This window comes from Pezoporus occidentalis, unplaced genomic scaffold (assembly GCF_034315485.1).
Source record: "Pezoporus occidentalis ecotype Australia unplaced genomic scaffold, CSIRO_AGI_Poc_V1 ctg109, whole genome shotgun sequence".
Lineage (NCBI taxonomy): Eukaryota > Metazoa > Chordata > Aves > Psittaciformes > Psittacidae > Pezoporus > Pezoporus occidentalis.
The window spans coordinates 1,715,104-1,730,333 of record NW_026912875.1 but is presented as its reverse complement, the minus strand read 5'-3'; the positions used below and the strand labels follow the sequence as shown (position 1 = coordinate 1,730,333).

Sequence of the window (15,230 nt, the reverse complement as noted above, 5' to 3'; positions counted from 1 at the left end):
GAATTTCATCGGATAAGACTCAGTTTGTAAACCAGTAACTGTTCATATTTTTTATAATGTTTACATTTGAATGGGCTCAGGTAACTCATTCTGTTTTGTTGGGTTTTTTAATTCTCCTTTTCCACTCTGAGCTACCTACTGTGACACAACAGATGATGCAGCTGTGTAATTATACAACTTATTATTAGATCATATAAGCAGAAGAGACATTACTAGCATTCCTTGTTTATGCTGTAATCCACTTACTGAGGTTCATCATTGTCAGCTCTCTGGAGGAGGGATAGTGCAGCCTCTCTGCAAAGTCTCTGCAATACCACACAAGCAGCTCTTGGTTGGCAGGGATGGGCTTGATGGTGTAGAAGTAGATGTTCATTCCATTCTGACAAGCAGCCAAGTTCTGTTCCTGAACAGAGTAGCCAGGGTTTACATAACGCATCCAGTTGCTCTTGTCCTCATTAAATCCATCAATAAAGTGGTGAAGCTCACCACTTGAATATATCTGAAACAGAGAGGAAATGCTTATGAATATATACACGCACAACACGCAGCACGTGTGCAGAGTCCAGAGGAGAGAAGTGATAAGCTTTTTTTTTTTTTTTAATGAGCAGATTTTACTGAAATAAGACTCAAACTAGGTTCCCCCCTTTCCAGCTATGATATCCGCTGTGTTAGGAACAGAAATGCTTATTTGAAGGTAAGTTGACAGTCACCTTTTCCATTTCTGCTTAGTCTGTGTCTCTCCTAGTATGGACAAATCAGACCCAAAATCTGAAATACAGACTACTCTCCCCACGGGAACAGTCTACCTGCCTGTGTGAATAGTCTACCTCAGAGTCCTTTTCCTGGTGCTAGGATCAACAAGTGGGTGATGCTGATGACTGCAGGTCTGAGTGCATACTTGCATTAATGCTTTGAGTCACCTGCATTTAAGACAGACTGGCTGTGCTATGTCAGAGTCTTTCTCACCTTTTTCTATGGCCTCTGTACTTGCAGTTTCCTACCACCTCCACCCAAAGGTTTAAACGAAGCAAACATCCTCCACCCCCCCACCCCCGAGTCCTAAAGCAATGCTTGCTCATAGTTGGACTGTAACCCTTTTGTGGAAAGGCTGGGCGAGGCAAAGATGAACTTCACCTGCCATAACTTAATGAAGACCTGGAGAGGAGCTAGCCGATGAGAAGTCACTTTTCCTATCGAGGGACATGTTCTGTCTTGTTCACAGACGGGAAAGGAAACATGAATTTAGAAACTGCTCAGTGACTTGGGGGGTAAGAAGTCCCAGTCACTGACAGAAGCTACTGCTTCTTAATGGGCTAAGAATAAAATAAAAAATAAAATCAATAAAAATCCAGGGGACGTATTTGTTAAAGCCACATCCCTTATTCTTGGGAGGAACTAGCTCCGTGCTGGATAAAATGGGGTTCCTGGGTTTTGCAAAACAGATGACTGGGCAAAAGCCAGACCTTGAAGCAGGAGCAGCCTGCACCAGCGACCAACCTCGATTAGCAGGAAATGCTTTTCCAAAGGGGAGACAGAGCTTATCTCAGGGGGTAAGCACTCCATAGGTGTTCCTGCCTTTGTGTTCACACCACTGTCTTTCGCACCTACCTGGCCGGGCAGCGCACCCTGAAAGCGCCCCCCGGCCAGCTGGGACCCCTCCTCCTCTCCCTAAGATTGCCACCAGTGGAGAGGGGCGAGGAGGCAGCCTGGCCCTTTAAAGGGGCCGTAAACACCAGAATCACTTTCTTTAAGAGTAACTTCCTGTAAACTGAGAAGGGGGAAATACATGTGGCCTCATCAAAGCAGCCTGCGAGAGATTTTGCGGTGCGTTTGTTATGAGAAAATGGAAGGGAGCCGGGTGAGTTGCGCTGCATCAAGAAGAGCCTTTGGGTTTCTCTGCTCACCCCGGCTCGCAAACTTCCAGGAACACAGGGCTCCGGCACTTGCTGCCTGCTGCTGCTTCCCAAACCGGCCCTGCACCTCTCCCACGACAGGGCCACGGATGCTGCCGGTCACTGTGCTCCGGCTGCGGGGCAGTAGCAACCCACTGGACTCCCACCTATTCTGGGGAAGTCCAGACCAGATGTGCTGAGTCATGGCGCAGTTCCCAGAAGTGACGAACGCGTAAGGCTCAGGCTGCGTTCCCCCCGCACGCAGCAGATGTTCCTGCCTCTGCCAGCAAGCCCAGGATGCCTTTAATAACATGTGGGAAGTTATCTCCCACAATTTCCTTTGCATATGCAAGCCTGTGTCAGACCCCTAGGAAGAAATTCATTTTCAGTGCAGCAGCATGTCTTGAACGAATCAAGGGATTAAACAGGGAATTTAACGATGCTTAGATAGCTCCTAGGATATTATTTCTGAGGATTCCTTTGCTTTAAGGCTTAAAATCACATCATGAGAATGATGTCATCTTTCTCACTGCAGTATATGAATGAAGTCCTGCAAGAGGGTTAGCAGCCCCTCTTCCCAATGTTTGCTGTCTTGTTAGCAACTAGCAGGGCTAGGACCAGTGTACCAATCTGTTCCTAGGCTAGACACAAGCTCCCAAAAAAATCTGGCTGAAAGAAACATTCTGTAGCCTTATGAATGTGAAAACAGTTGCCGGCTTTGTAAAAATCCTCATGCAAATAACTGCCTGTGCAATGCTGTATTACACTGCATGAAGACAATCTGAGAAAACCAAAATGATTCAATTAGGTAGGAAGAAAGGGCTGGTGCTTGCCCTGGGTTTCACCTGGATATGAGGTTGGGATATTACTAAGGCAGGCAGGCACCTGGGCACAGAGGCTTGGATATATTCCAAAATCCACTGACTTAGACACAACCTAAATGGCTAGAAGACAGCAAAATAAATCTATGAAAGGAGATGGAGCTGAAGGAATGTTCTCTCACAATTAATAATGGCTCTGTAAAGGAAACTGAGGATTACGTCAACTGATAAACTGGAAACATATTCCTGAGCACAGACTTCCCAAGTCAAAACTAATTGGCTGGTGCTCCTCTCCAGTTTATACTACAGAGTACAAATAAGGCATCACCTCTAGTGCTTGTCTGCCATTAATGGATTTTTCCCTTCACTAAGATATGTGGGCTGTTCTTTTAACACTTTCTGAAGTGGACTAGAGAAGCTTATGACTTGAACGAAACATGATGAAGATGACCACCCCTGTGTTATAGCAGTTCTATCCAAAACCCATGAAAAAATGTCACAAAAGGTATAATTCCAGAGCAAAAGATTATGCAGTACTTTCACAGCTTCTGCACAGCTAGAAAAATCAAGGACACATGACATCTGCATAAACAAGAGTGACTTTCCACTGTGGAAAAATGCAAAATAACCTGCCCCTACAACAAGCATCAGAACTGTTTCTTTACACAACCAAGCACCAATACATTTCAGAAGACATTGCTGGGAAGGGCTATGCATCTCCTCTCCTCTCTCCACCCACACTGTCCCTATATCCAAGGCAGCCAGGCTTTTGCTCCACTCAGTTCACTACTGTCACTGGCTGCGTTCGTGCCTGGCAGCGTACAGAGGTTGCCCCCTGCATTCACACAGGTCTGCAGCAGGAAGTGGCCCAGCTTTTCAGCTGTACTCATTCAGTGAGCTGCTTACTGCAATAACATGGGGCTGTTTTTTCCTGCTTACCCGCCAAAAGTATTTTCTGTTTGCATTCTTGGGAACTGTATCGCTGGTGTAGATCTCTCCTACAAGGGGTCCAAAGCGTGTTCCTTTTGGGATGTACTCTTTGCTTATAACTCCGGTGACCTATAAGAAGAGTGGCACAGGATCAGTCCATCATCATCAGAAATCAAAAGGTCTTCCTTTCTCTCCTCTGTCCCCCACTCTTAACAAGGTAAAGCAACCTGACACGAGAAATTTTTAGTGACAGGTCAGCAAACCAGAAATAAAGTACCAAGTGTTGGATATGATACAACCATCTCTGTTAGATACCAGAATCTCACTGAGACATAGGGAAGACAAAGATAAACACCACCTGAAAAATGTGTTTTGTGGAAATACATTGACAAGAAGAAACAGTAAAGTGAAATATACAGAGACTGTCAAATTTCTTCACAAGTTATTTCTTCTATCAAAAGCAAACCCTAAAAGTCCAGTTCCAGCAAACAAAAATATTCAATAGCTATCAATCACTTCACTGCCACAGAGCTCACTTTTTTAATAAGTTAGGAACTGGAATGACTGCTCCTCCAGATCAAAATGAAACCTTCCCCCACCCCCACCTTCTCTGCTCTATACTCGTCCTTATGGCCGAAAGGAGAACAAACAAAGACAACCTACAATTCTCTCACCAGCATACAGCCGCATAGAAAACAGTATGAAATGGTTTTGGGACATGTACTCACAGATCACCCTCTTTTATGAAAAGGGAGGCAGCAGTTCCAGTAACATATGTCAAGTGGGTTTGGTCAGAGGCGTAAGGGTTTTGATGAAAATGCTCCACTATGCTAGGTCTAAGAAATACACTCTAGTTGTTCAGCTTCCTTCTTGACAGTAATTACACCAAAAAAAGTCACTGACCACAAATCAGGAAGCAATTCATCATTATTCAGAAGACCGTGCCTTGGAGTAACCCTTCGCAAAACACTGCTGAGTTATTGGTTTTGTTTCTCTGTTGCTCACCAATCTTCTTAAATTTAATGTAGCAGAACAATGTTAGAAAACCAACAATTCTGTCAACCAAAAACCCCAAGCCTTGGCAAAACTGATCTTGCTGTTCAAATAGTGGAAAAAAGAGAAGGTAAAAAGCCCATTAATTTGTTATTACAGGCAAACTTTCATGGCAAAATGTATTAACTGTATCCCCTTCACACGTCTTGCCACTTGTCTTTTTGCTCGCCAGGATTTCAGAACAAGACAGAACAGAAACACCGAAAATTGGGATTACTGCAGTCTGCAGCCTGCAAGGAATCAATGCTTTTACCAAAGCAGATTAGCACTCATCAGTCCCTGCAGATAGCTCACTTCAGTGAGCATTTCTCTTCTTTGCAACAGTCCTTCACAGCAAAGCATGGTAAAGACCCTGGACTTTGTAAAATTAGCTAAGCCTTGTGATTTTCGCAGGCTACATTTTCTTCTGTTCTATCACCCTTGGTGTGAGAGAGGGAGAGAGACAGACAGGGAAACACTTGCCTGTGTATTGGTCAAGATTAAAACCCCCAGTAAACAACTAACACCTAGCATAATTTCACTGTTGTAAATGCCCAAATATAGGGGACAAATAACAGCCCTGGACTCAAGGAGGTAATCAACCCGGAAACAGATTCCTGGGTGTGAGTGGTGGCTGTTTGCACTTGTCTGAGTTTCAACATGTGTTTCAGCACACTACAAAAAAAAATTAAACATCAACAGTAGAGGCAGTTAAATGCTCCATTGATCTGTGCATCTGGACTGAAGAGAGAGAAAAGGGACTTCCAGAAATTTTCCTACACCTACCACAAGCTGAAACAAGCTCAGTGGCTCAGTTTTATTTTTGTCTTGCTCGTACATTTCTCATAGAGAGCTGAAAAAGGCAGATGTTCTTCTCATCTTCCCTATATATCTTCATTTACATCCATCTGCCCTCTCAAGGAGAGTTCACAACCAAGCTACAGCACACCCCACCAGTTTTACTGCATGATAGCTCCAGTTTTTTTCATGGTTTTAAAATATCTTGGCTTAATTAAAGTGACTTTAATGATTCTCAGAATGTCTAGAAATTGCTCCTTGAACTAGTCAACTTGAAACAGTCACTGAACTGGTGTCTGTGACACAGTAGATACTTTTTGATATCCACCTTACATGCAGTATTGGCTTCTTCCCCAGTGCAGCTGAATATGAGGACGATTTCGCACCCTGTACCCATCAGAAGGTTATTTTGGCAGAGGATGTTCTGCACATCCATATGTGCCAACACTGAAGTTCTGCAAAACCAGACTAAAACTGTCCGGACGCCTTTTAACTGATGGTGGCTTTCTAGTCAGCAACTCCTGGTCTCTGGTGTGCCCCCACAAGCTCAGTGGCCGTGGTTGAGGAAGGGTACCCGCCAGGAGAGGAGTGCCAGCAGTGCCAGGACAGACTGCCGGCAGACCTCTTCTCTCCCTCCCCCCCCGCTCCCAGCCTAAAGAGGCTCTCGCCTTGCCACAGTTTAGGAGGGGCGGCTTAACAAGAGGCCACCGCGTACAGAGCTGCCGAGGGTTTGTAGGCAAAAAAAGCAAAGGAATTCCACATCCACAGCAGAGGGGAAGCCGTCTCCCGACTGCCGAGAAGCTGCCGCAGAGAGGCATTTCAGACTTGTGTCCACCAGGTGTCCTTCAGCACACTGCTGTCTCTCGGCGATGAGACCTTCCGAAACAGCCTCGTGGCAGGGAACCACAGGGGAGCATGACCCGAGCTCGTTCCCCACAAATAAATGCCTACTGCCCTTGCGCAGCCTTCTGGGGTTGAACCACGCTGTAAGGGTGCAACGCGGTATTTCCAGAATAATTTCCTCTCTACCAGACACTCCCCGCTCCCTTCAAAGCTCCAACTTCCAACACTCCTGCAAACGCGCCGCTACCATCTATTTCCTTTCAATAAAACAGCTTTTCTAGCACCGAGTCAAAGGCGAGCCTGCAGCCGCAAGGCCGGCTCCCGGTGGTGCGGGCAGCCCAGGCTCCTGCCGAGCCCGCGCTGAGCTGACTGACCGTGCCCTCGGCCCGAGCGGGACAGGAGCTGGCTGGCGTGCGGGGACAGCTGTAACCTGGAGGCGCGGCGGCGGCGCCCGGCCGGGCTGGCGCGGAGAGCCCGCGGCCAGGAGCAACCCGGGACGGGGGCGGCCGCCCTGGAACTGACCAGGGTCCTAATGCGGCGCCGGGGGCCGGGCACCGGCACCGGCACGGGCACGCCAGAAGTCCGCAGGGCCCCTCCGCAGAGCGCAGCCCGCCCGATCGGCAGCACCGGGGCAGGGGACTGGTGGGCTCCGGTTCCAAATTTGTTGTTTAAAAGGCGCTTGGAAAGACCAACACTCCTACATCTGCCTCGGGAGAGAGCACTGGAAATAAGCAGCGACCTCTGTCCATTCTGCAAAAGGAGGGTATTTTGCAATGGGAGCGCTAAGCTGCTTTGAAAGAAAACACTGAACAAACTCTTACTGGCTTCAGTAAAATAACAGTATTCTCCAAACACAAATAGGGAAGGCCACTATGTGTCCTGGAATAACACCGATTTATTTATATATATTGGTTTAACTACTCGTTCTACAGTTACATAAGCCTGCATAAATTTTACCCTTTCCTTCAATGACCAGTTTTCTGAAAGAGAAGCCATGAAGCACATTTTCACCCTGTTTCCTCACATATAAAAGAAATAAAAGCAGTACAGGAGAGCAAGTGTCTGAGGTCAGTGAGGCACACTTCACAACAGCTGAAAATCACTGCTTTCGTCAAGATCACTGACTAAGGGTCCCTCTCTAAGAAATGGCCTTAGAGGAATCCAACAAGTAATAGGTTTGCTGATAAACGTTTCGCTCCGTCAAGCTCACAGAGCAGGATGAGGCACTACAAATATCCAAGACAGCAGAATAACTGGCACGTTATTATCAAGAAAGGCTGTTTGGGCTTTAAAAAATGAGACCAAAGGGAAAAAATACTGAAAAAAAAGTTTTTAACAGGCTGCATGAAAAAGATCATTCACATATGGCCTTCTAGAGTGTGAGTTTGGCACCTCATTTCATCATTTTTGTCAGTTGCTAAAACTACAGGAAAGGATAAATAGTTCACACATAGAAATAAATAAATGACTTCATGTAAATCTAGCAGGCTAAAATGTTACGAGCAGTAGTAATTCATTTTTTAAAATGCTGACACATGCTGTGAACTCATAATGAAAAATGTGTCCTTCAGAAAAATCCCCGATCAAGATCCAAGAATAAACAAGAGCATGACGTGTCATGGACACACTTGCAAATTCAGTAAGCCTTTACAGAAGAGCTACTCGCTTCACAAAGCATGCAAGGAAAAGAAACACAAAAAGTAACCCTCCCCAAACAACAGCGGCTGTACTTCCTCCCTCCTCAGCAGGCACGCAGTACTTTTCCTACTCCAAGTGGAGATATAATACTAATCATGACAGCACCAGGATTTCATGATCTAATCATGACAGTATTAGCATTTCACAAGCCATGTATTATGTATGTTTTTGTCAATAAACTGACTCAGCATTTAAAACTCTCAACCAGATGAAGCCACAGCTCTCCCCAAAGTTAGCAATGAAGACAGCTCACATCTGAAACCCACTGGCAAGCACGCACACATGCATGCAACCCCCAAAGTCTTACCTCATCCTTTCACAAGTGAAAAAAACCCACCCTATCGAGCTGTCAGGACTCCAGTGGTTCTCATGAATCTCATCAAAACCAGAATCAGGCTTTCTTGCTGATCCCACAAACACATGATGCTCAAGAGCAACATGCGCCCAGTCCTGACCCCACTGAACAAAATCAAACTTGGAAGGCAGACAGAAAAGAATGTTTCTTGTCAGAAGTTGCTGGAATGCAAGTGGATTGTGCCATTTACAACTATTCCATCCCGCAAACAAGTGACCTGTCTGTACATTCCCAGGACCATAGCTTGCACAGGAGATGGGGAAAAAAAAGGATCGGATTGGCCCTTTCTTTCAGAGCTACCTTAGAAATAGTCAGGGTTCAAAAGTTCCTACTGCTCCTTACGGTAGGTACTATTCAGTGCAAATAAAAGACCGGGGGGAACTTCGGAGAACAAAAGGAGGATGTCCTATATTCAGACTCCCACTAGCAGGGAGCTGCACGGGTCACATTTTACAAGCAAGAACCAGGAATCTTTCAATGACTTCTCTCTCCCCCTATCTCTTCATACAGTGATGGCAGCAATCCTCCTACTGTGATTCACTGACCTGAGCTACACTGTAAGGAAATTACACTTCGGTGTTTCCAAACACGGCACTGGGAATTTTGAAAAGCTCCTTGGCCATCTTGTACATTGGCCCCAGGACTCATTGGGGGCAGAGATAGAGCAAGGCAGCCTGAGTGGCCAGCCAGTCACCAGCCGGCAGCCAAGGATCTGCCTGAGCTGTCGTGCTGCAAGTTCATCCTTCAACCAAAAATCCTGCTGTGTCACACAGTGGAGCCGCAGCTTTATCCCCCAGCCCCACCAAAGCAAGACCTATGTAATGATAACATAAACCAAGGGTTTGCACTTCTTTTTTCTAGAGGATGTCCTTTTTCTGCCAAAGTTCTGCAGGGCAGGGCAGGGCAGATGGGAAGAGAAGAAGTGATTTTAAGGAGAATTTAGCTTTAACCTCTTACTTAACCTACTAAGCACTGTATTGGCACTGCCAAGCTAAATTCCACGGTGCCAACACCCTCCAGCTGGGGGTCTGGCCCTATTTCTGTATGCAGGATTAAACAAGTACCTGCTCTGGTAGGAAATATTTGATAGACACAGATGAGTGTACCTCTTCTTTTCAGCTCTGTGGTCAGTGTGTTTAGCCAAAGTAGAAGCACAGGTAATAGCTGCTATACCACAAGTCTCAGCACAAGGAGAAATGAAGGGTTGTCCCTTGGGTTATTACCCTGCTGAACATCACACCTAGCTATAATAGCTACTCTATATGAAAGAGTAAACACAAAACCAAATTGCTCATCCGGGCTCATTTCTTTCCAGCCCTTCTGAAACAGCAACAAAGAATGTACCCACTCCAGGGACAGGGATAGGACAGACTTGCACGGCTAGCTACCACTGAAGATACTGTCCCAGATAAACAGAAGTTAATTTAAGCTATGGCCACCCTTCTGTCAAGCTTGCTACAGTTCCACCATCACTTCCTTAACTGACATGCTGCAGTTTTTAAGAATTTAGTAAGTCAGGAATACAGCAAGCTCATGAAAAGAATAAAGCCATTTCATAACCAAAGAGAAAACAAAAAGAAATAATTAAACACATTTCCAGGATTATTTTTTTTTCTTTTCCCCCTCTACTTTTTTTAAGGCTATTTATTGGACAACTGAGGCACTTTAATCTCTGAGCCAGAGGCAATGAATGGTCCTGGCAAACAGCAGTCTAGAAATTGGCACAGAGAACTACCCCACAGTTTAAATATGCTTATTCAGATGCCGTTCAAATTGTGTGAAAATTTAACTGTTTGCGAATTGGTATAGAACCAGTTTCAGGGATAAGGCTAGCTGCCACTTCCAGTGTAAATATTGTATGACAGATGACCAGCTCAGTTCCTCATAGGAGTTATGAGGGTCCCATCTTAAAAGCCAGCGGGCGGCATTTGTTGCTCATGGTGGGGTGTGCGTGTGTATGCATGTGTGTTTTAAAAAATGGAAGCCAGGGTGAGCACACACTTTCCAAAGTGCTGTGATTTGGCTTGTCTGAGTCCAACCTTCCCCAGAGCATTGCCGCTTACCTCTTTGCAGTTAGATGCGTATTTGAAAGTCAAGTTCCTTGGCAAGGAAGCCTCTGCCTGAGTTAGGGTGCCTCCATCGGCACTGGGATCCAAGGGGTGATCGTTTACAATGTATGTGCACTTCTCTTCAAAATCCGCTTCTGTCCACAGAGTCATGTCAGCATCCTCCATGTCCATTTTCATTGTCCACTCTCTCCCTTTCACCAGATTCTTGAAACTCACAGCGTCCGAGCTACACTGCGTAGCAGCCTGGAAAAAAAGAAAACAGCCTTTAATCCTCATTGTCCTTCAGTGTTGTGGTTTCCGTTGATACAGTGTGACTAATACAGTAGTCTGTGACACTTTAAAAGCGTATGCAGGATAGTTGGTACAGTTGAGTAATAGCCAAAAAGCAGTGTAAACGAAGCTGCTCTGACTGAAGCAGCGCCTTAAAACGCCAGCCTCGGTAATAATGAGGAGGGAACAAAAACAAAGAGAAAAAAAACCTAGGTTGGCAATTGCTTTACCTTTTTCAGACCCTTTCCTTAATGCCTCTGAGAGAAAAAGAATATTCCATACTGAAGAAAATGTGGGGTCATGGCCGTGAGACCACTTAGTCTCCTGTGGAAAAGCTGCCTCAGAAAAGTGTCACAAACAAGGAGAGGAAGAGGAAAAGAGCTGCTGTCTGCGTCTGAATGAAGCTAAAAATGGAAAGCGCATGTTGGAAGAGCGGAACCCAGCCTTGCCTCTTCCAAATGGGGAAGCCTGAACTTTCCCACCGGCTTTCAACACACAAACAACTTTCAAAACAACCTGCCCCCCCCCCCCCCCGCCTCCTCCTGACGTCCCCTTATCCTTTGGCATGGAAGGCTGAGAAAGCCGACATCCTGCCAGCATCACTGCAGCGGCAGCAACCCTGCACAAAGCACTGCAACACGTTCGGGGGGGGGGGGGGGGGGGAGGGAAGAAGGCATAGAGGGGGGAGAGGAAAAAAAGAAAAGGAGCTGGGAAAATAAGTAATTAAAAATTTTTTTCTATGCCTTCTGATTTTGATGGTACCGCTGATAATCACCATCTCAAAACACTAGATAGGAGCCTCACTGGCCAATTCCACCAGGTCCTTCAGACCCAGCGTCTATTCAGCAGCAGTGTTACCAAACCTATCCCCAAACAGGTAGTGGGTCGGGCTCTTTCCGTAAGGTCCATCAGGAACCAAATCTGTGCCTGTGACAGTAACCGGGAATGACGTTCAAGTCCGGTATAAAATCCCTTCGGTTTTCCTTTTCGGATACCCAGCTACTGTAAAATTCACACCCTTCCTCCGGAAAAAAACGAAACGCGAAGCCGGGAAGAGCGCGCCCTTCCGAGGAAGGGGTGCAGGGCTGGCTGGCCAAGGGTTACCTGGAGACCCCCGCGGCAGCCCCTCCCGCACCGCGGGGAGGCACGGACGGGCCGTCCGGGAACGCTGCGGCGGGAGCCGCGGCAGACAGCTCCCGAGAGCCGCCTCGGGAACAGCCCCCAGCGCCCAGCCCCGGCCGTAGTCGGGGCGAGCGGGGCGATAATAGGGACCGGCTTTTGGCATTACAGTGAGGCGAACCGCGAAACTCGAGGGGGGGAACAGCTGCGCGTCGGAACGAAAGGGTTAACGCCGGTCAGAGGTGCGCTCCCGACCAGCCGCGAGGCGACCGGGAAACTTTTGCCCCGTCCTCCGGGCGCCGGGGAGGGCGAGCAGAAGCCGGGGAGGGTGCTGGGGGCGAGGGGGCAAGCACCGCGCTGCTTACCGGGGCAGAGTCCGCGCGCGTTTCCACACCGAAGCCCACCGTCGGCGGCAACCGTGGCTCATCTCTACCGAGTAAACATTGCTCGTTGCTCGCAGCGGCTGGATCCCCGGGACACTGACTCACACCTCCAGCCGCCGCCGCTCCCCGCCCGCTCCTCCCCCCGCTGTCAAGACAGGTGCTGCCGAGCGCCCTGCTCTTGCCGCCGGGAAACGCTGGGGGGCCGCCTGCCACAGCGGCACGGCCCGGCCCGGCCCGGCACGGCACAGCCCGGCAGAGCGCGGCCCGCCCGCGGCTGGCGTTCACGCACCGGCCCCTCCTCTCCCTCCCTCTCCTCACAGCGCGGGAGGTGGGGCGCTACCTGCGGCGCGGCCCAGCCCGGCCGGCTCCCGGCCCCTCACAACACACCGGCCTTTGCTTTCTATATTATTATTAATATTGATATTCCCCCCACCCTTTCCGACCAAGGTGTGATGGCCCAGCGCTGCCCGCCTGCCTGGGTCTGGCGGGTGGGTAGGCAGGCAGCACCTCTCTGCCTCAGGAGAAGCGGACGTGAGGCGGTTCTTACTAGAAATGCATTTCTCCTGCAATTTTAAGCTCCACTGTGTACCCGCTCTCGTTCCCCCCCCCCCCAGTCTGTCTACAGGGAGCATCACAAAAATAACAATTAAAATGATGACCCGGTTCCAGAATATCGATTAAAACCCGATTTAAACTGCTTTCTCCCAACCCTTGATGTTACCACTGGGAGCTTCAGAAGTCTGAGTTCATCCCCTTCCCAGGTCGCTTTCTAGCCAACTTTTGTAAAAGCAGTTAGGAAAAACATCTATGTTTCTGCCTTTAACTAAAACCTGCCGCCTGTCCCTAGGTAACAGCAGGGAAACTCACAGGAGTGGGGCATGGCAGCAGGCGTTTCCAAACCCAATGCCTCTGTCGCAGTGTGGCAAGAAAATGAGCGAGGATCTCACACAGGGAACACACAAGCGACCACCCGGGAGCACGCTGGTGGTGGAAGGAGGAGGGTCGGGATAGCAATCAGTGCACTGCGCACCCAATTTCTTTTTCCCTCCTCCGATCCAAGTAAGTGTGCTGGCTGAAGGAAGGACATCCTGTGATGATGGCATACAGTGTCCTGTTTGTTTATTATTAAGAGCATTCCTGCTTCTCATTACAAAACATCCAGATGCCTTACTTCCTTCAGTGGTCCTGTCCCTTCAGCAAGGCGTCCTAGGGCTCAGAGGAATGGTGATGCACAATTCCATTTATAGCCATCCGCAGCACAGCGTGGACGCTGGCTGCTTCACTGCCAGGCAACCCCTACTACTTTTCCTTCTCCTCCTCCTTTCTCACACATCTGCAAGCATATTTCTCGCTGCTTTCCTGGCACATTACGCGGCAGCTAGTTTCACATTCTTCTGCTAAACACACGTGCACTGATATTTTGGGGTGATCTGAGTGTTACATATTTCTTAACAGGAAAAAGGGAGAAAGGCGGGGGGTGGAGAGGGAAGCATGTTTTGTGCAGTCAGGTGCCTTTCTGACTGGTGTACACATTCCCTTCCCTGAACCTGCTCCTCCTCCCTCTGATAAAAAGACGCGTGGAAAGGATTACTTGCCATTTTCGGTCTGCGATGCTGAGAATAGTAGATCTGTGTAAAGACCTTCTGTATGCGCTAACACGGGAGGGCTCGTGGCAGCAGACATAAGTAGGGCAACTGCTTGCAAGTGAGTGTCCTGGCTTAACTTCCACCACAGTGTAATTCCACAAGAGAGGTGGCCCAAGCACTGGGCTGAAGGATATAAATGTAATTGAATATACCCTGTAAAACCGAGGCACATACAAAATGAGGTCTAAGGAAGGCTCTGAAACAGGGAGAACCATTCATTAAAGGAGAGAAATCCGGCCTACTTGATTGGGTTAATTAACTGATGCTGAGTCACACCACATAGAACAGAAAAACAATGTAGTCATACTGAAGGCGATTATTTTACTGAAAAATAGTCTCACTCTGAGAGGCAGCTGTTTCAGAACTTTTCACTTCCCTGTTAGATTGAAAGAAAAAAACAGAAAAGGGGAGGGGGTAAGAAAACAGGGTCAATGCATTTTCCTCAAGGACTGATCTTCTTAATGCGAAGGACAGCCAGAGAAAAGCAAATCTGCCTTTCAAGGAATTGAGAATGATTTGGGACTGGAGAAGAAGAGGAAGCAGAGATGAGATCAGATCAGATGAAATGAAATACTCATCAGGACGGCAGGAGGATGCCAATATCCCAGGTCAGTGCGGCTCTCTCCTTGGAGCCTGGGGAGGCGAGTACAGCTTGTGAAGCCTACAGACTTCAAACAACTCTGTGGCACACTCCAAGGCTATCCTGAAATTAGCTCCAGGTGCCTCAGTGAAGCTGGGCCCAGAACTACATAGCACAGGAGAAGAGGTTTTGCTGGTGTGCAGGTCTAGCCTAGTGGTGCCTGGTCTGGAATAAAACTAAGTTTATCAAGAAAGAAGAGACAGAAACAAATTGTTAAGAATGTGTACTAAAGAAAGAATCAAAAAGGAAACTTTGCCATTAAAGAAATATATAGACTGACCTTCTGACCTTCCTCCTTAATAGAGAAACATAAAAAGACTTCTGTTCAACCAGAAGTTTTCTGCTCTTTTATAGAAATCTTTCATACCAGTAGCAGCTATTGTCTGGAATGTGCAATCTCAAAACGTTGTTCATTTCAAAAAGAACATTTTTAGTCATATTTTCATTTTTTCCTTCTCGCTCATAGAAAACCTCAATTACTGTATTAATCAGCATTTCTCAGGCAGCTCTCTCTGCAGCAGCTTTCAGCCTGGCAACAAATCATGAATGGCCCTAACAGCTCTGATCTCAGAAATCCCCATCCATTTCCTTTGATGCTATCACCACTTCGGCTCAACAACAAGCCTGCCCAACTCAGCCTCAGCTCAGCTGCCGCCACCGCTGCTGCTGCTGTTCTCCCTGTGCCTGCTATAATTGTAAGGGGAAGAAGGAGGGAAAGGAGCTGGCTCTAACAG

At 47.6% G+C, this 15,230-nt stretch overlaps 1 protein-coding gene across 5 annotated transcripts in view; it reads right to left on the bottom strand.

The window, feature by feature from the left end:
• The window catches only part of PRDM1 (PR/SET domain 1), a 103,945-nt gene that overhangs the window by 10,818 nt on the left and 77,897 nt on the right, over positions 1-15,230 (bottom strand). The window contains exons 1-4 of one of the 5 annotated variants that reach the window (XM_062624643.1): positions 12,193-12,421; positions 10,433-10,681; positions 3,653-3,772; positions 247-499 (exon numbers count right to left, since the gene is read on the bottom strand). In XM_062624643.1, the coding sequence (XP_062480627.1) occupies positions 247-499; positions 3,653-3,772; positions 10,433-10,615 (556 nt within the window). In that variant the 5' untranslated portion in view covers positions 10,616-10,681; positions 12,193-12,421. The other 4 variants (XM_062624634.1, XM_062624665.1, XM_062624624.1 and 1 more) reach the window with 4 other exon arrangements.